This window comes from Balaenoptera acutorostrata, chromosome 1 (assembly GCF_949987535.1).
Source record: "Balaenoptera acutorostrata chromosome 1, mBalAcu1.1, whole genome shotgun sequence".
Lineage (NCBI taxonomy): Eukaryota > Metazoa > Chordata > Mammalia > Artiodactyla > Balaenopteridae > Balaenoptera > Balaenoptera acutorostrata.
In genome coordinates, this window is record NC_080064.1 from 181,674,628 (window position 1) to 181,696,426 (window position 21,799).

Genomic DNA, 21,799 nt, shown 5'->3' on the forward strand with positions numbered 1-21,799 from the left:
TTTTTTGACCACGCAGCATGCGGGATCTTAGTTCCCCTACCAGGGATCGGACCCGCGCCCCCCGCATTGGAAGTGCGGAGTCTTAACCACTGGACCACCAGGGAATCCATGATATTGTAATTATACAAGTTAATTAGACGGTCTAGAAACTGATGAAATATAGGACCAAACGTAAAGAGAGCTGTTGCTTCTGTGAGAACCCAGCTGAATGCCTTAGAAAGTCTTCATAAAGACAAATTGCTTAAAAAAAATTTTTTTTTGAAAAACTGTTTGGTGGGTCCTCAGAAAAGGTAAAGATGAAATTACCATATGATCTAGCAATTCTACTGCTAGGTATATACCCAAAAGAATTGAAAATAGGGACTCAAACAGATACTTGTACACCAATGTTCATAGCAGCATTAATCACAATAGTTGAATGATGAAAACAATCCAAGTATCCATCAACAGATATATGGATAAACGAAATGGAGTATATACATACAATAGAATATTATGCAGTCATGAAAAGTAATGAAATGCTGACATATTACAGCATGGATGAATCTTGAAAACTTTATGCCAAGTAAAATAAGCCAGACACAAAAGGACAAATATTGTACGATTTCACTTATATGCGATAACTAGAATAGGCAAATTCATGAAGGTATAAAGTAGAATTAGAGGTTACCAGGGGCTGGGGGTAGTGGGAATGGGGAGTTATTTTTTACGGGCACAGAGTTTCTGTTTAGGATAATGAAAAATTTCTGGAAATGGATAGCAGTGATGGTTGTACAACACTGTAAATTTACTTGATGCCTCTGAATAGTATACTTTAAAAAATGGTTAAGGTAAATTTTATGTTATGTATATTTTACCACAATATATTTTTTTTTCTAATTTTAGATGTGGGAGAGACAACTATCAAAGAAGGAAATAATATGTTAAAAATCTAGAAGGATCCTGCACTCAGTTTGCTTAGCAATTGTCCTGAAACGTCTCTCTCCTTCAAAGAAACTAAAAACTAGAAAGTATTGATGATGTACTACGGATGTGGTTTAGGCAAAAAATAAGACATGGATTGGCAATAGGCAGAGCCACAGTCAATGAAAAGTCCTCGGTATTTTATAAAAAACTCAGCATTTAAATTGTGTTTGTGTGTGTGTGTTGTACACATATATACACATACATATGTTTTAAATTAAAATATAAAGTTTGCCCCCCAACTCATGTTTTTATAATTCCCTGCTTTAACTGACTTTTTTGTCTTTAAATAACAGAACAACAACTGTTCCTGATTAAATTAGAAGAGAGCTTCTAATATATTAAGAATGAGATTTAGCTGTCTCTTGCTTAGCTACCACCCACAGCCATGCTTGAATGGTACCTTCATTACGTTATTGATATATACACATTATCTGTAATATGTGTAAAATACCCACATATCGCCTTTGGCAAAGCTGTCAGTTCTTCCCTGAATTACAAAACTCCCTACACAAAAGGATCCATTCATCTCTCTGCCACTGGAAACCAGCCAGTCAGGGAGTGGAGAGAGGCAAAAGTCACTGATGTTACCCAATAGTTTAGGGCCAAAAGGAAGAAAAAAAAAAAAAAGAAACAGAACTCTAGATGCAAAATTATAGCCAGAGGAGAGCTTAGTCTTAAAGGAATAATGCTATAAATCAACTCAGGATTTGGCTCAGACCTCGTGAAAGACACCTCTTCCATTCCTATGAGACATCGCAAAAAGGTATAAGAAAGCATTGGGGATTCGATTTTACTTTCCATATTCAGACATCAACAGATCTACAGAAGGACCCAGGGGCCCATTCAACCAGACTTCTAATGGAAAGAGAAATTTAACAATAGGGCTGGAGAGAAAAACTGACACCAGGTTAACAAGTGTGGGCCCATCTTGTTCCTTTTAAATGTTTTTAATGTACTTAATGTTTAAATATATTTCAGTGTTTAAAATGTTTGCAGTGGTGTGCACAGAGTGATGAGGAAATGCTGAATTAAACGTTCACTCCGCTGGCTCTGAGCACCATTCTCTTAGATCTGCCTCATCTCACGCACTAACGTCAGTGTCATGAAACACTGGTGTCAGAGAGGCCCTTAGGGGCCGTCGCTCCAACCCAAAACAATTCATCCTCTAACATCTCTGGCTTTATCTGAAAACCTCTCACGACAGTGAACTTGCTACTTGTTGAGAAAGATCATCCCACTTTGGGCCAACTGGTAGGTTGAAATTTTTCTTTATCTTGGATTTAAACTTTCCATCAACTCGTCTTAGTTAATAATAGTACCATTGCCTCATCGTCATACAATGATGTTAGCTTTTCAAAAATGTGCAACATTTTCACATTTTTCAGTCTTCACAAAACCTTGTGAGGTAGACATCCTAGCCCTTATTATCTGAATACTACAACAGGAGGAGAAGAAGCCTGAAGGACTTACCTGGGTTACCAAAGCCCTGCAGGAAAAGCCTGGAAACATCTTGCCCTGTTCATACCAGTTGAGGGGGCTTTTGAACATTGTACGCATTTTGCTCTCGGGAACAAGATGAAAAATTCTCTTTCTTCTCTATGTCAGCCCCCCATCACAGGAGATGGCTTCCCCCAACTTCTTCCTTCAAGACAAGGTTTGTGGTGCTTTCCACCCTTGTCAAGCCCCTTTTCAATGTCCCTCTTGAAATCAGTTCCTCAACAAATTCCAGGTACAGTCTAGCGGAATATGGCGAATACACAGAATACGCCAAATGGGGAGGGGGTAGCCTCATGCTTCCCTTGTTCTGGTCACTATTTTTAATGCAAACTATTTATTTTTGGTGGAAGCCACATTACACCATTGATTCCAAACTTTTTGTAAAATAAAACCTTTGTTCTTACACAAATCATTAAGTCAGATTTTCCACCCCAAGTCCTTTCTTGGGAAGGACATGGAATAAAGACAAAGAAATGAAGGAAGGCAAAGAGAGAAGGAAGGTTGGTCTTTCTCACCAGTGGTTCTCCAACTTTAGCCTGCATTAGACACATCTGGAGGGCTTATTGAAACATCTATAGAGTTTCTGATTTAATAGGGATGAGGCTGGGGCCCAAGAATTTGCATTTCTAACATGTTCCTAGGTGATGCACAAGCTGCTGGTCCAAGGGCCACTCGGAGAACTACTGTTCTAGTCTATATTGACGCAATTCATTTTTGAACCTAAATGGAAACTCCACATATATCTCCGTTAACTTTGAACTTCTTATCTGAGCTGGGTTTTTAGCATTTTAGAATCTCTCTGAACCTTGTTTGCTCTTCAACATCTAAACTATCCTCGCCATAGTACCAGCCACTGTGCATGCAATGTCTTCATCAGCTTGACGATAACAGTATTAAACTGTATAGAGCCAAAGCCATAACCTGGTGCTGTATCCATAGTTACTTCTTTTCTGGTTGGCCTTGTTTTCTTTAATCAACACCCTGTCTTGTGTTGTATACAGCAGAACAAAGTAGAACTTCACTAGTGTACGTAAGGTGTGAGGCCCAGTTTAAGCCAGAGTCCTGCCCATCTTTGCCGATTCATTCCATACCCTCTGTGGTTCCTCAGGTTTCTTTGAAGAACCCATGGCGCTTGCCAAGTGCCTTTGGAAATCATTAGTGTAGGGAAAAGGCTCATAGGCTTTGAAGTCAGGCAAACATAAACCATCACTTCCTTAGTATGATAATCTCTAGGTCCATCCATGTTGTTGCAAATGGCATTATTTCATTCTTTTTTATGGCTGAGTAGTATTCCATTGTATATATGTACCATATCTTCTTTATCCATTCATCTGTCAGTGTTAACTTAGGTTGCTTCTGTGTCTTGGCTATTGTAAATAGTGCCGCTATGAACACTGAGGTGCATGTATCTTTTCCAATTAGAGTTTTCTCCATATATATGCCCAGGAGTGGGACTGCAGGATCATATGGTAGCTCTATTTTTAGTTTTTTAAGGAACCTCCATACTATTCTCCATAGTGGCTGTACCAATTTACATTCCCACCAACAGTGTAGGAGGGCTCCCTTTTCTCTACACCATCTCCAGCATTTGTTATTTGTAGACTTCTTAATGATGGCCATTCTGACTGCTGTGAGGTGATACCTCACTGTAGTTCTGATTTGCATTTCTCTAATAATTAGGGGTGTTGAGCATCTTTGCATGTGCACATGCCTGTCTTCTTAGGACACTGACCATATAGGATTAGAGGCCTACCTTACTCCATGGTGTAACCTCATGTTAATTTAACTAATTACATCTGCAATGAGCCTGTTTCCAAATAAGGTCACGTTATGGGATGCTAAAGGTCAGGACATCCACATATCTTTTTTTTTTTTTTTAATTTTTTTAAAATTTATTTATTATTTTATTTATTTACTTTTGGCTGCGTTGGGTCTTCGTTGCTGCACGTGGGCTTTCTCTAGTTGTGGCGATCGGGGGGCTACTCTTCGTTGTGGTGCGGGCTTCTCATTGCAGTGGCTTCTCTTGTTGCAGAGAACAGGCTCTAGGTGCGCGGGCTTCAGTAGTTGCAGCACATGGGCTCAATAGTTGTGGCTCACGGGCTCTAGGGCACAGGCTCAGTAGCTGTGGTGCACGGGTTTAGTTGCTCCACGGCATGTGGGATCTTCCCGGACCAGGGCTCGAACCCATGTCCCCTGCACTGGCAGGCGGATTCTTAACCACTGCGCCACCAGGGAAGCCCCCCCACATATCTTTTTTGAAGGGACACAATTCAACCTATAACAGTAGGTGTTCATGCATTTCTGTGGGTTGTGTATGTTCTGATGCTTGATCTGACGGGGAAGTTCTTCAAAGCAAAAAACACTCCTTTCTTGTTCTTCCACAGAGTTTTTTCCACCGTAGTTTACACAGTCCATCCTTGGTAAATTCTTATTGACTAACAGACTTCATTAGAAAGACATATATGATCAAGTGACATACAAGCCCCTGAACAATCAGTCATTTATAGTGATAGAAACTACTTCTCAGAATTTTACACATACACATGGACATACACCTCACAGAGACTTCATAGATAAACAGACAGACAGACATCTATATCTGTATATCCATATCTGTATCTATCTATCTATGATGACAAAGAATCACCTGACAATGTAAACAATTTTATACATACTTTACCCTTTCTACTTAACATATTTTGTTGTGGGAATGAAAATGATGAGAAAGAGCAAGAAAGTAGAATTTCCAAGTACTGGAAAGTGGGGTCTTAGAATCAGAACTGGGTAAACGGCTTCTCTTCCACTGAGGCATAAACATAGCCCTTTGTCCCTGTTTAATTGCAGCCTCCTTGAACAGCCCTGGGTCACCTTGGGCGTGTCTAATAAACTGACACACTGCATGATTATCCTTCGGAAAGTGGCCTAACAGACCCAGCTCTTATCCTACTTCTCCCATCACCACGTCCTGTAATTGCCGTGGCTCCTTTGTGACTGCATCCCTCTAAGAGGTCATAAGGAATGCATACTTCCCAAGAGCTTCACAAGAGCCTGCATAGCACACACCTATGGAATACAGACCAGCTTCAAAAGAAAGACTCACGTTAAAAATACAGTCTCTTTGGAGCTGAGATATCTGCATTATTATGTCCCGATATTAACTCTTCCTCGTTACAGTACAACGTAATGCAGATTGGTATGTTTCTGTATTACACAGATCCATGTGCAGTAAAAGTAGGGCATACAGAGGTATTTAATGACCTTTATGGAAATGACACCACCAAGCTACATGCACACACTTACACACATACACACACACAAACACATATACACACACATACACACATCCTCACACACACACACACACAGGAAAGCCTCTCCTCTGTGATGAAAACACCTCATAATTCCCTATTTTTTCCTTCACTTTTTTCATTCTCCACACACGGGCCTCCGTGCTGACTGCACATGTGCATAAACAAGCAAATGCATCTCTACGGGTCTGAGGGATGAAGGAGTCCTTTGTGTAAACGGAAGTCTCTGTGATGCTGCAGCTCGACCTCATTCACAAGAGCATGAGATATAAATCACACAGCAGAGAAAACGATTCAGCCAGACACGAGTCACATCCGCACAGGCAAGGAAAGAGGCGTGTGCCACACAACAGGCAATGATGGAACCTGATGAGAAATGAAGTCAAGACCACAGGTCAAGTCAGTCCTTGGGACCAAACAACACAGCTCAGTCCTAAGGATGTTAATAATTACCCAGTTGTTTCCTACCACGGGGGGAATGAGTGTCCCCGACAAAACTTCGAGCTGCCATATCTTCTGATTTTCTCATTTGATATCCCCTTCCAATTCTGCTCTGACTAAACACAGACACACACATACTTCGGGAACACACTTCCACCCCCCTTTTCCTTCTTCCTGGCTCCCAACAGCCCATATGACCTGTACTGTAATTCAAGTCCCTGCTTACCTTCAGCTGAGCCCTTTAATTTAGAGGGTGTGATTCTAAAGTAATGAGTCTAAAAAAATAAACAGCATGGTTTTTCTACCGTGTTTACAGGTTATCCAAGAGTATCAGTTTCATTACTGTATTATATATATATGTATTTTTCCTACATGGTTATTATTCACTTAACCAGAAGTAGCTCTGAATAAGTAACAGAAAATGGGTAGCTATCAACATTTCTTTCTTCATTAATAGCTACAGAGGTATCTTTAAAACAAATCTAGCAGAATTTCCAAATCCAAATAATTGATGTTTCTCAAGAGTCCCCTGATGATGGTACACGCTTCTTTCCACAATGTTCCTTGTACTTAACTCTTTTTTGTAAAACATTTTTATTGGAGTATAGTTGATTTATAATGTGTGTTAGTTGCAGGTGTACAACAAAGTGATGCAGTTATACATATATATAATCCTTGTACTTAAATCTCATTTTGAAATGTTTCTTCAATGTATTCAAAGACATTTATTGAACATCATCTATGCACCAGGTGCTGTTCTGGGAGATTATCTCTAGAGGTGGAGACAAGACCATAAACAATATGAAGATGGAGAAGATCAAGTATAGCATGTGACAAGAGTATGGAGGAGAAACGTGGAGAACAGGGACGGGAAGCGTTGGGAAGAGGGACCCTGAGATGTCGGATGTCAGGTTGGCTAGGAAGGTCTCTGAGCAGGTGACATTCGAGGAAAGATCTGAAGGAATGAAGAGAGGGAGGCTTCTGGAGAATGGCGAAGAGCAGCGCAGGCAGAGGGAATAGCAGCCGCAGGCTTTAGGAGGGGGTGAGCCCAGGGTGAGCAACAGCAAAGAGGCCAGGATGGGGGAGCCCCCTGAGTGGGGGAAGTCACGGCTGCGGGGGCGAGTTAGCAATAGGCCAGGGAAAGCCTCAGAAGGCACAGGAAGGCCTTCAGCTCCTACGCGGAGTGAGGTAAGAAGCCACGACGGGGCTCTGACCAGGGGATTTGGATCGGACCAACCTCTCGGCAGAGATTGCCCTCACTGCTGTGTTGCAAACAGCCTCGAAGGTGGCCAGGGTGCAAACAGCGAGACGAGGCCACTGCAAAAGCCCAAGCAAGAGACAAGAACCCCTGGGACCAGGGTAGTAGCAGCAGAGATGTGAGAAGTGGTTGGATTTCGGTTCCATCTTTTAAAAACTTCCATTAAATAGGAAAATCAACTTAATTACTTTCTATGTTCCTCTTATTTAGAACTTTGGCAGTTTTAAAAAACCAATAGTACCTTTCAAAAAAATCCAGATTTGTCCCCGTTGAAGGAATTCTCAATTATGTATTTGTAGGCTGTGAACACAGTTCTAGAACCCAAAGTTCCCCCAAAATATTCTGATTACTGTTGCTATCAGGAAATAAACATATATCCTCCCTTGGAACAACTTTTGCCCTGGTGGAGTTATAGAAAAGTCGACAGACATTTACGAGATGGAAATAAAACTATTGAAATCAATCCAGGAAGCAGGTATCAAGCCTAATCGTGTGGTGGTGAGGCAGGGAGAGGTAGTTATGTGGCCGGGGATGAGGTAAAAAGACATCCCCACTGGGGTCAGTCACTCTGTAATGGTTTCTTCAAAAAGAAAAGCAAGACACATCACAGCCCCCAACTCATCACAGCTGCCCCTGGAGTTTTTATAAAGCAAACACCCAGAATGCTAACACCATAGCTCTTCCCATAATCCTGCTCTCAGATGACACCTCATCCAATCAGAGATGAATGGCATCATCCAACCAGAGGCGACTGACATCATCACGGAGTAGTTTTACAACCACAAACCCACTCTAGGGGAAGTATAAACCATGTTCTAGATGACCAGCAAAACCCTGGTGAAAATAATCCACTCCTGACGCAGCCAATGTGCCAGACACTTTACAGCTGTGTTCTCCTCACAGCAACTCATTAGACAAGAACTGTCAACCTCCAGTGGATGAAGAAAATCTGAGGCTCAGAGAGATGAGTGACTTGTAAGACCAGAAAGCTACTAAATAAAAAAGGTGAAAGGTGAACCCAGGGCTGACCGGCTGCAATGTTCCTCTTGTTTCCTCCCCAGAGCTACTCACCAGCAATGGAATGAGACCACCACACACAGAGTGAGTTGAAAATATTATCTAAGGAAGTCCTGAAGCTAACTTCTGGGGCAGCCACTGCGAACCCAGGACCCGCAGCACTAGGGGCTAAGGTGAGCTTTCATTACTAAGAGATTTGGAGCAGATCGTAAATTTAAGAGATCGTTTCTGATAAAAGTTCAAAGTCAATGCTTTGGAAACAATAATAATAATAATAGTAACCATTGAGTCGACTAATATTGTGCTAGGAGTTTCCATGCATTCTCTCCATGCCTTACAAAATGCTTGCCAAGTAGGTGCTTTTATCCACATTTTACTGATACAGAAATCATCTCGGTGATGTGACTTCCTCAGACTCCCCAAGGGGGAAAGCCACACCTGGAACTCACACTAGCCCAACTCCAAAGCCTGGGCTCCTCTCACCAGTAGGGCAAAGCAGTCAACAGCATGGCCTTTGGGGCCAGACTGCCTGCGTTAGAATCCTGGCTCTGCCTCTTCCAAGTTGTGTGGCCTGGGCAAGTTTCTCAAACTCTCCGTGCCTCAGTTTCCTCATTTGTAAAATGAAGATAATAATAGTAACCACCTCATAAGGTTATTATAAGGATTAAATGAATCAATCTTTATAACGCACTTAAAATAGTGCCCAGCAGACAGTAAGTACAGCATGGGTTAGCGATAATTCTCAACACGGCTACTGAGCCACACTACGCAAAAGAACAAAGAATTATTAGTTACCGTTGCACGATTACTAACATTTCTTTGAATACAGTGGGGAAGGACTACTGTTCACACCATTGCTGGGGTCCTGTCTGCTCACAGGGTTCATAGGCTTCGGGTAACGTCATAACCTAATGCAAATGATAACCATCCAATTTCCTTATGAGGCGAGCATGTCATTCGATCAGTTTGCAAAAACCTGAGATATTAATAGCCTTGTACAAACAAAGTGTTTATTATACCTCACGGCTTTTTTTAAAGTGGGTTACTATACCTCGTGTGTCTCCAACATGGCGCCAGAGTTAGGATCAGTATTAAGGGGATTGTACGTTGTAAAATTCTGGACAACAGGAGCACAGTATAAATTTTTTTTTCAGTAGCACTTTTTGCAAGTCAAATTTAACAGACAGTCGGGTTTCTTGGCTGACCTCTTTATATTTTACACACCCTTGGGCAATATGAGAAATGAAAGCTGAACTCTGTGTGTGTGCACGCGTGCACGTGTACAGTGGCACATATACGCATGTGCACGCGCATCTGTTTGGGATTAGGAAAAGGTTAATTTTCATTAACCCCACTAGTGCTGTGGTCCTTGCAATGACAGGAACCTCACCCTTCATTTTGCAGCTTTAGAGTCCCTTAAAAAGCAGGCCAGGGCTCCCCTGGTGGCGCAGTGGTTAAGAATCCGCCTGCCAATGCAGGGGACACGGGTTCGAGCCCTGGTCTGGGAAGATCCCACATGCCGCGGAGCAATTAAGCCCGTGCGCCACAACTACTGAGCCTGCGCTCTAGAGCTCGCGAGCCACAACTACTGAGGCCACGTGCCACAACTACTGAAGCCCGCATGCCTAGAGCCCATGCTCCGCAACAAGAGAAGACACCACAATGAGAAGCCCACATACCTCAACAAAGCATAGACCCCGCTCGCCGCAACTAGAGAAAGCTGCGCACAGCAACAGAGACCCAGTGTAGCCAAAAATAAATAAATAAATAAATAATAAATAAAAAGCAGGCCAAGGCCATCTACCTTGAATTATCACTGTAAAGCCTTAGGGGTGTGCATCGTTTAAAATCTTTCGCGGAGATGAGATACAATGTCCATTAAAAGTAGCTGGGGATTCGCTCCTCCCCACTAAAATCTTTGTCTACTTATTTTGCTCCGTAAACATCAATTCACTCTTTCACCCTCAAATCTGAAAAATCACTTCATATGGACTATACAGCTTGAAGCCAAAGATAAATGGATATAAATGACTTAGGATTTAGCCGCTGTTTTGTATAGCCTTGCAAGGGATCTCTAAAGATGAGATTTCATCACATTTGACAAACCCATTACTGTACAAATGCAAATCCAACTAGGCATTAAAATCCAAGGATTGGGAATTCCCTGGTGGTCCAGTGGTTAGGACTCCGCACTTCCACGGCAGGGGCACGGGTTTGATCCCTGGTCGGGGAACTAAGATCCTGCATGCTGCATAGCACAGCCAAAATAAATAAATACATCAATCAATCAATCAATCAATCAATCCCAAGGATTAAAGAAAGAGGTCAGAAAAAGCAGGAGGACAGATTTTATTTTACTTTTGTTCATCACAGGTCTGATAGAGTATTCTGTAGAGGGGGGAGTTCCTTTGTTAAGGCACAGGTGACTTCAACTGAAGCTGGATGCCCTACCTCTACAAAAATAAACACCACCATTGCCCCTCTTAAGGCCATGGTTGGGAAATCTAAGGTGCCTTGGAAATCCACCGAGCTTGTTTCATCCCAGCACCTTTATCTTCTACTGATTAATAGGGAACTACCAGCAGACTGTATTCTACCAAGATCTGACACCAACATTTGTGGCCTCACATCAGCCCCTTGTGAGAAGGTGACATTTTTCTCCTGATGTATGATGTATGATGTATGAACCCAGTATATTGCATTGCCTCCCAGGGAGTTCTTTTGCATGGTTTTTTTAGTGGTCTCAAGCTAATAAATTAAGCTAATGATAACCTGGCAACTGCCTTTGGCAGGTAATTCTGTAGAGAGCTCTTCCTGTTGGAGGAATCAAAGACTTAGAAGTCAAAATCTAAGAGATGACGAGGAAGGAAGGGAACTAACCTAGGTTGACTGCCAACTCTCCATCCGACAGTTATATACACTGTTTTATTTCACCCTTACAATAAACAGCAAGTGAATTGGAATTATTAAAAAAAAAAACTTGGATCACAACGCCCATACCAGTGAACACTACACCATGCTGTCTCATTAAAGGTGACTCGTGAACGAGTGAATGAAAGAAAATGCTGTGCATAGTAATTAACCAAACCTGCTCCTATCTCAATCTGATGCATTCAGGTATTCCTGCTATAAATATTGTTGGGCTCAAAGAAATCTCTTGAGTCAGGCGCGTGGTGTATTGGAATTATCTGCCTGTCCACCCAAGGAGTCCAAACAAGATGGCAGACTGCCCCCAAATTCTCAGAGCTCCCTTTCTGGAAGGAATGAGTTCTGAGGCATTCCTCTGGATTCTCCAAATTTTGTTCTAGGAGTCCCTCGGGTATACCTCTATTAGTGGGAAGATGGTACTGTTGAGACACCATTTACACATCTGTTCCTCCACCAGACCCTGAGCAACTGGAAGGCAGAGTCTGAGTCTGATTTATCTGTAGATGGCTCGCACCAGTTCTGGTGCCAACGCGAGGAGGAGCTCACTTGGAGTTTGCTCACTACGACTCCATACAGTGGGTTAGTGTGGCAGATTAAAGATGGCTGCAACTTCTTTGACACTCCTCCTATCAAGAGTTGGGGTCTATTTCCTTTCCCTTTGAATCTGGGCTGGGCAGTAGGTCATTTGATCAATAGAATAAGGTGAAAACGATGCTCTGCTAGTTCTGGGCCTTGTTTTTAAGCAGACTGGCAGCTTCTGCCTTGGACACTTGGCCCCTTGAGCCTCATGTAAAAAGCCTGACTACTCTTCTGGGAAGACTGCGTGGATACATCCTGAAACCATTTAGAGAGGAGGAGGGGCTCAGTCATCCCATCCAAGCTCCAAGCTTACGAGCAAACTCATCACAGATCCTCCAGACCAGACCAGCTGCTACCTGAATACCATCAAGTGACCCCAGTCAAAGTCACATGGAGCAGAACAGCCCAGCCAAGTCTTGCCCAAGCTTCTGACCCTCAAAAATCGATAAAATAATTGATATTTGAGGCGATGAAATTTGGGGATAGTTTGTTATACAGTGACTAGATCATCGAAACATTACAAAGGTACAAATCTTATTATCCTAGAGGTGGTAAAGTTTTAAATGAACAGTAAAGAGATCCACAGACAGAGAAAACAAATTTTTGGTTACCAAAGGGGAAAGGGAGGGGGGGAGGAATAAATCAGGAGTTTGGGATTAACACATACACATTACTATATATAAAATAGATAACCAACAAGGACCTACTGTATAGCACAGGGAACTATATTTGATATTTTGTCATAAGCTATAAGGGAAAAGAGTCTGAAAAAGTATATATATATATAAAAGTATATATATATATAATATATATATATATAAAATATATATATATATATATATATAAAACTGAATCACTTTGCTGTACACCAGAAACTAACACAACATTGTAAATCAACTATACTTCAATTAAAAAAAAAAAAGAAATGGGAAATAAGTGTGAAAAGGGCGTAAGTTGGTGAGAGGAAGCTAGACATAGCTGGGATTTCCAAGGCCCTCTGAGGTCAGCACCCCTAAACATAAGTATTTTTTGGTGGTCTCACGTGGCCACGAGGTCATGGGCACCCTTACATAAGTTATTAATTTCTTGGTGCTTCATTTCTTTGCTTGTGAAATTGGGGACTTAGCCCCCTCCAAGATGGCAGATACCCTTGCTCTTGTTGGTGATATTCAATTGAAGAAGATTCCCCTCTCCTATTTTTTTTCCCTCTCATAACTCTGGGCATGATTTTAATCATAAATAAAAGCACAACTTAATCAGAGAAAGATGTATTCCATTCTCCAAATGGGCTGAGAGCTCTACTAAATATTAGTAGGTTCAAAAGCATTCCCAGAGCACTGGAGCTTTATCGGAGCATATTTCAATAAAGGCTGCCTTTGTCGTAAATCTCTAAAAATATGGTAAGGGTCACTCCTATTTGGAAAAATGTTCAGTTTTCCTCTTTTTTGCCCTCTTTCCCTTCATATCAGAAGGCTTTATCCCTTTTGTATTCCCTCCGATACTGGTGTACATCTGAAGTCATACTATGATCACACCAGTATACGCTCTTTAGAGCCTGTTAACATAACAGAAGTCAGAGGTAGCAGGAGGACAGTGTGGTTTTATATTACCACCATTCATCACAGCTCTGACAGACTATTCTGTAGAGGGGAGAAGAGTGAGAGTCGCCTTGCCAAACTAAACATGATTTCCACAGAAGCTCGGGTATCCTGACTCTCCCAGGCAGGGAGAAATCAACAGATGCACAGCCCTGGACAAAACTAACTCTGAACTCACTCCCGGAAATGCTATCTTAGGTCTTTCTAGCCTGGGATTCGGACTCTAGAAAGAGGACCCATATACATTTTATGGGACAGAATGACCCCCAAAACTTGGGATATGCCTTAAATCTGTGATTCCCAATGGAGAATGGAGAATGATCATACATGAATCATGAGGAGAGCTTTTCGAAACCACGTCTGTCCAGAGGCAAATCTTTTCCTCTCCAGGGAGAATCAGAATCTCCAGGAAAGGGACTGTGGACAGGCCTTGTAGAAGCTCCCCCAGGGCATTTAGAGGTGCGGAAGCACCTCCTGCACCCACGTGTGAGCTCGCACACGTGCGCACGCACACACACACACACACACTCCCCCTGCTTAAAATCGATGTCCTGAGGAATCCTAATAAATCATCCATCCAATCATCTAAACACCCTGAAAACCTATGCCTAGTCATCCTATCTCTCTTCCTCTAGGAAGTAGATTGTCAACCATGTGTCCAGTAATACAGTAGTCAAAGGGAATCTAGAAACTTCAGAGGCTTTGTTCTTCTGAATAGTTGAGCTCTCCACATAGCTACAGAGCTGCCCATTTAAGCACTGAGTATCTTATTTTTCAAAATAACATTTCAGCAATTTTGCATAGAAAACTCTCTAGTACTTTACAGCGCGTGTTCAGTTACCTGAATATAATTTAGCCTCACCTGCATAATTGAAAGCCATTATTATAAGCATCCATTTCCGTCCTGGGACTTGAAGAGGGAGTTTATCACTGAAGGCCACAAAGACTTCCAAATGCATGGAAGGCAAGCGGCAAGTTGGAGAAGAACAAGCCAAAAATGGGACTCCAAATAAAAAGGCCACAAGCAGATGTCAGAATCCAGATAGGGTGCCACAGAGATGAAGCTTGGGTTAACTACAAACAGGGTAAGATTTAGGAAAGTTGTCCATACAGGCACTGCATTCTATGACTTGATCTTCTGGGCTGGCATCACTGGGGTGCACAGGCAAACATCTCAAGTCTGAAGGGTCATCTCCTCCTGTCAGAGTGTCTTCCCCCAGCACTCCTTCTAACCCAGTGCTTCGAATTTCTTGTGGTCCCAGAGAGGACCAAAGGCTGCCTTTCTGGTGAGTCAGCTGTGTGTGTGTGCGCTGTGTCTTCTGTGAGGGTGCTCAGGGATCTCTCTGACTTACTACCTGGACTTTGGCTGTGTTTCAGGAGGTTAGGTTGCCGCATAGCTGAGCTCCAGATAGATAAGGAGATGTTATTCTTCCTTATTTTCCTCTAAAACTACCTCCTTCCTGGATCCCGTGTTCAGTGTCACTGAACAAGCCCGAGGTCACGTTCTCCAGACGATGAGCTTCTGTTTGGGGCTGTATCTTTTCCAACTGGGGGGCTTTAATTGGAGCAGAGCCTGCTGCTTGTGTCATGGGGTGGCCAGTGCTGCAATAACCTCTGGGAAGGTACACATCCACTGAGGACTCACTGAGGTCCTCTAAATTACCAGCCTCCAGGGACAGATCCCCTCCCGGAGATGAGATGGCCTCTGGGAGGAAGACAAACCATCAGTAACCCGCTATCAGAGGCCACTCCTCGGAGCAAGGTCAGGAGCCAAAGAATAACGGTGATTTAGCAGCTTACGTTACAGGCAACAAAACCTAACAGACCTTGCCTTCAATTAACTGAAGTCGCGTGATTGAAACAGGGCCAGAGAGAACAATCTATCTGCACAGAGGCGCATGTACGAGAGACTTAATTGAAAAAGAAGAAAAAAGAGGATAGGGAATCATGTTTTTGTTTTTATTTTTCAAATCACCTTGCAATATCTCTGGCTACCTTTGATCAAGCTGCTTTTTCAGAGAACTCAGTCTTTGCTTTCCCTCCTAATACCACTCCACCCCCTGGCCGGCCTAGTTTCTCTTATTTTTCTTCTATTCCGGCTCATATTGAGGCAAAGAGGTAGGGAAGGATTTGCTACAAACAGCAAATGTGGTGAGGAGTGAGTGCTTGAGAATCAGAGCTGGACCTGTGTCCCAGCCCCGCCTCCTCCTAGCTGTGTGACCCTGGCCAAGTGACTTAATTTCTCTGTGACTCAGCATCTTTCTCTGTAAAAAGGAGAAAGAATCCAGTAGTAGAAAGCATATTTGAAATGAGTGAAGGTGGTCTAAAGGTACGAACTTCCACTTGTAAGATGAATAAGTTCTGGGGATGTAATGTACAATATGGTGACGACAGTTTGTAATAGTGTATTAAATATTTGAAATAAGAGAGTAAATCTTAAAAGTTCTTACCACAAAGGGAAAAAAAATGTGACTATGTGAAGTGGTACATGTTAACTAAACTTATTGTGGTGATCATTTTGCAATATATACATATATCAAAACCTTATTCAAGGTTGTACACCTTGAACTAATACAATGTTATACGTCTGTTATATGTCAATAAATGAAAAAAAAAAGATACCTCATCATGCAAATTTCACAGGAGAGCTGTGTATACAAATGGAGGCAATACTTATAAAGGGCTTAGCAGAGGGCCTGGTACACAGAAAGTCGACCCTGTCTGATACTCTTAGAACGCGCATTAAGATTTTAAGGTCTCCACGGAGAGGTCCCTGAGGATCTAAGCAAGAACTACTTTTCATGAACACACATGTAAACTGGTACTTGAAAACTGTTTTAACAACTTCAAACTCATTCTCTGAGATTCCATGTACAATGTTTATTTGTGTGGGAATTTTTCCATTTTCCCAATAAATGCAAAGAAAAGTCTTATCCAGATTACCAAAATTTCCAAATGTTTACAATCCAGGACAATTAGAGGTCTCCACATGCAGATGTCAATTCCTTTCATTCCCTCAAGTAAGCACGCTTTTTAGTCATATTGTCTCACATGCCTCCTCCTTAACATTGGGGTTCTCGGGTCTGTTCTTATTCAGTCTCCCTCTACATGTCTTCCCTGGAGGGCAACACTCTGCCCTAGTCTCTCCTCACCTCCTGGCACTGAGTACCATCTCTTTGGTACCCTCAACAGGCCCCTTCAAAGGAGACCCTGTTTTGGTACAAGTGGCTCCTTCTGTCAAGAATGACCATCCCTCATCCTGTTTTAACAGATGCTTCTTGAGACCCCACCCAAACGTCAAGTCCCTGGTGAAATCTTTCCAACTCTGCCCTCTACAGACACTGTTCATATGACACTATGATATATTCACTATGACCTGATCTGCCTCCCTTGCCCAACTCAGGGCTTTCAGAGCAGTGCTTTCATGTGTATCAGATCCCCTAAAGATCTTGATAAAAATCTAGATTCTGATCTACATTCTGTGCATTCTGATTTGGTAAGTCTGGGCTGGGGCCTGAGATTCTGCATTTCTCCCCGCTCCTAGGTAATGCTGATGCTACTGCCTGATAACCCACGTAAGTAATAAGCTGTTAAGAACATCTCTCACATCTCAGTAACTTGGTATCATCACCATCATCATCATCATCATCATCATTATCACCATCACCATCATCATCATCATATCATCATCATCACCAGCATCATCATCATCATCATCACAAGCAACATCATCATCATCACCATCATCATCATCATATCATCACATCATCATCATATCATCACATCATCATCATCACCATCACCATCATCATCACCATCACACCATCATCATCACCATATCATCATCATCACCATATATCATCATCATCATCACCATCATCATCATCATCATATCATCACCACCATCATCACATCATCATCATCATCACCACCACCACCATCATCATCATCATCATATCATCACCATCATCATTATCATCATCATCATCACCACCATCATCATCATCATATCATCACCATCATCATCATCATCATTATCATCATCATCATATCATCACCATCACCATCACCATCATCATCATCATCATCACCACCATCATCATCTTTTGATGCAGCTGCCTAGCAACTGTACTTAGGGAGATGAGATGTCAGGGCTGCCTGAAATCATGGTGGACAGTGGTGAACAGAGGATGTGCATTTGGTGTGGGATGGACTAGAAAGTGCGGGTAGAATCAGAGAGGAAAAGGAGGCAGGATGAGGTTAGTGAAGAGACAGGAGGTAGCAAAGAGAGGAAGAAAAGAGAGTGAAAAAGATGGAGAGAGAGACAACAGGAAGGAAGTGACGAGGGAAGAAAAGGAGAAAGGGATGGCCATCGAATGAGAAAAGAAAGGTAGCTGACTTCCCTCCTTGGGGTGGGACTGGCCCTACATCACCTGACTTTACAGAGTAGGGGGTGGACTTCTGGACTTGAGCCCTCCTGAGGGTGGGCACTCTAGCCATTCATGCCCAGAGCTTCCCCCCTTCACTCTAAATGTTCTGCTTTCCTGAGCAAGTGAGGAATGAGCTGTCACGGTGAGATGAATAATAAATGAGGGTCTATGTCATGATTATGCGTGTAGAAAGCGGCATATCTCAGTTCAGAAAATCTCAGTCTGTAGGAAGTCCTTTATCCTAAGACTTCAAACTGATTGTCCATTCAAACACCCAAACAAAAGTTACCTGATACAGTTCGATCCGTTGTTCAGGCACTCTGGCTTTCGGGTTCTGTAAACGAAAGACTCTGAACTCTGCCTTCACCAAATTGGAAGCATTCTTCTCCATGGCGGAGACGTCAAATCGGACGATTCTGAAGTAGGGTCTGTAGAAAGTGGGCGGGATGGCATCTGTAAAAAGTTAGGGCAATCATTCAAAATGATAAAAATCCATTGTTCTCTCACAAAAGACCACGCAGCATGAGATAGTCTAAGAAACCATACGGGAAATATCTACAGAATGATTTCGTTTCCAATGGCCAATTTAATATCATTAACAATTGAACCAGAAAAAAAAAATATAAACATCTGCATTTGGTTACAGGAGCAACCGATTAATAGGGATTAACAAACCACTTCCAACTCCATTTGAGGCTATAAAGTTAACCCTCTCCTTTGAAAGCTGACAGAGTGGTGGAAAACCCTAGATGGTTATAAATTGGAACAAGTTCATGACAGTGGATGCCTGGAGAGAGCCGTCAGGCTTGCGTACACTTTCATTAGTTGTGCCAGGAAAAGAGCTCCTAATGGCAAGCAGTTTGCCCATGTATTTTTTTTCCTTGAAATTTTGGCACTCAAACACTCTGTTCTCTCCAGCTTCATGGACTGCATCTTTTTTGGCTTTGATAATTTGGTCTTTCACACACATAGGACCAAATACACCCTCTAGACAAGTTAGGGTGAGGACACTTGAATAAAAATACACAGATACTGGCTATATCAGTCCAGTCTTAAAATTCTTTATTCGGCATAAATGTCCATTGGTGGGAGGGAATCCTAGCTAATGAAGAGAAAAAAAAATCAACCCAAATGCCTTCTGTTCTGATCCATGAAAAATACAGAGATGCAGAAAGCCCACAGCAATTTCAAGTTCATGGGCTGCTAGAATTTTGCTGTTATTTTGTAGTAACCTGTCATTGCCTTTGAATATGCAACTTGAGGTTACCCCCAAACCAAAGCAAGTCCAAATTCTATCCCCATACTTCATATACAATACCGATTTATTAAGGTGGGTGCTGGGGCCCACCTACACTGGGCAGGCCACCTGTTACAGGTACGTTCCTACAGTATAGGTAGAATAGGTATATTTCTCCAATACTCTTCCAAAATCTCCTGCAAACTTACTTTCATTATTCTGGAATGTTCCATCCAACTCTGGTGGCTCCCTGATTTTCTACCCCCTCCTCAATTGTGTCACTTCATTGCAACATAACCATTCATTTTTTTATGGCTTCTTACAAATGTTTTTATTACTTCATTATTATGTTTGCTTATTTTGTTTTCCCCATGAAATTTTAAGAATCTTGAGGACTAACCATATTTTCCAGGTCTTTCTTTTTCCCCATCTACCTAGGACAGGGTTCTGCACACATGGAATTCACCAAATATCCACTGTTTATGAAGTTGGTCATCAACAGGAGTCTTGAAAGACTCAGGCATCTGGCTATTGGCAAGACTAGCTTCTTATTAAATAAATGAACCATCCTGGTGATCTTAAAATAGAAATAAATACCTTTTGTGATTTCCTGGGAAATCCATGCCCTGACAATTACACTGAAAAAAAAAAAATGCTAGGAACACACCAACATTTCCTCATCTTAAGAGCTCTGAACTTTTTTCCCTCATAGAGGCTTTTCCCCATCCCTTTCCCATGTCCTGTGCCTGCTGGAAAGCAGCTCATGGGGAAGTGGTGAATTTCAAACCATGCTCTGCTCCATGACTGCTTCACAAAGGACTGTGTGAATTGAGGCTTTGTAGCTCAGAAGCCTCAGAAACAAAAACAAACAAGCAAGCAAACAAAACCCCCCAAATCTAAAGCACCCACGTTTCAGAGAAAAGAAGGTATTCATGCGGACACGGGGATGGCCCGCTGCATCACTACCATGAAATACTTGGTGGACAGTTTCAGGCAGACAAACATTCACCCAGCCAGAAAGGTTTGGGGAGCCCCCTAGCTTAGCAATTTGTAAAGGTAGCTGCAGGAACAAACTGACCTTTCTCTCCGCTGGAACATGCCCAGCCCAGGTGATTGGACAGGCTTGTCCCATCCTGATCAGCTCAGCTGAAAACAGTCTGGGGGCCCAGGTAGAGAGGCCTGGGGAGGGCTGGGGCCAGGCCTCCTGGCTTCACACACTCTCTAGTTTGGCCAGAACCTTCCACAGGCCTAGTGGCTGCATTCAAGTTCGCATGGCCTCCCCATTAGACAGCAGAAGCTTCAAACATGCTTTGAAAGAGCATCCTGAAAGCGCAAAGCTGCTTCAGTGCATTTCCTGTCATTAGCAAGAGTAAACATCTCATTGGTTTTCTCCCTCTTATTGGAAGCCCCTTCAGGCCTGTGTTACTTCCACAAACACCCATCATTCACACCCGCCAACCCCAACCTTATCCTTCCATCAAGTTTGTAAATAAGTGCTCTTGAGATTTATTTTTATTCTCTTTTGTGTTTATTAAACTTTGAACAATTTTTTTCCCTTTCTGGTCCTCTGCCCATAAACACACTTTCTTTTTATGGCCGCTTTGGACCAGGAGGTCAATTTTGTTTCTCCTTCTTCTAAGCAAATCATCCAATGATCCTGTCCTAGGCTTTCGAGCTTTGAAGGGGTGTTTGCAAATATTTACAGGAATCGCTTGATAGTTAAGTACGTTGTTCTGCTCTGCTCCCTATACCCTGGCAAACAGCCCTCCTCCCCTCTGGCCATTATAACCATTTTGGCTGTTTCAACTGCCTGATAATACAAATCCACAGTTTTGGTTCTTGCTTTATAAGTCCAAGCAGTTAACACAGGAGGTGAAATGGCAGCTGAACATTCCCCACCAGCGCGTCCGCTTTGGTCTTGTGACCACAGTGAAGGGACCAGGCCAGCAGGACACAGCAGCTTTTCCCACACCCCTGCTCCAGCACCCGAGAGTGGGAGCTCATTGGATAAAGACTGGTAACTAAAGAACTGACTACCACTTCTAAGGGTCAGCCCCAGCTGTCCCTGGCTGCCCTCTGCTACGGGTCACCAGTCCCCTGCCTGGCTGAGGAACTTGAGCGACTTGCCAAATATCCTTACATTTGGGGGAAAAAATAAAAATCACAGCAAAGTGCTGGGGCCTAGCCTGTGACCCTGCCCTTACCTCATAAAGGCTTTTGGACGCCTGGTGCAAAGAGCTCAGCGTGGCCCCTCTACACCCAGCCTGGATGTCGAGGCTCATTTCCTGGGCTCGGGGTGGCTGGGTAGGTAGTTAATGGCTTGGGCAGTCCTAATGCACCCATCTAGCCTTGGAGGAATGTAGCTTTTTTCTCCACCTTCTCCAAGAACTCATTTCCCCCTTTGGAATGGGACATCTCTCTAAAGGCCTCTGGAATTCCGATCCAGTTCCTACCCCACTGCCAGGTAGTCGGGGACTTGTGTTTGACCTTTGCCAACTTGCCCACGCTCACGCTAGTTGGCGCTCTCCCCTCGATGTCTG

At 42.8% G+C, this 21,799-nt stretch overlaps 1 protein-coding gene across 3 annotated transcripts in view; it reads right to left on the reverse strand.

Moving 5' to 3' along the window:
• Positions 1–21,799, reverse strand: part of TGFB2 (transforming growth factor beta 2) — an 82,312-nt gene that overhangs the window by 12,844 nt on the left and 47,669 nt on the right. For all 3 annotated transcript variants that reach the window (XM_007173526.3, XM_057545650.1, XM_007173527.3), the window contains one exon: positions 18,312–18,475. In XM_007173526.3, the coding sequence (XP_007173588.1) occupies positions 18,312–18,475 (164 nt within the window). The remainder of the gene's footprint in view (positions 1–18,311; positions 18,476–21,799) is intronic.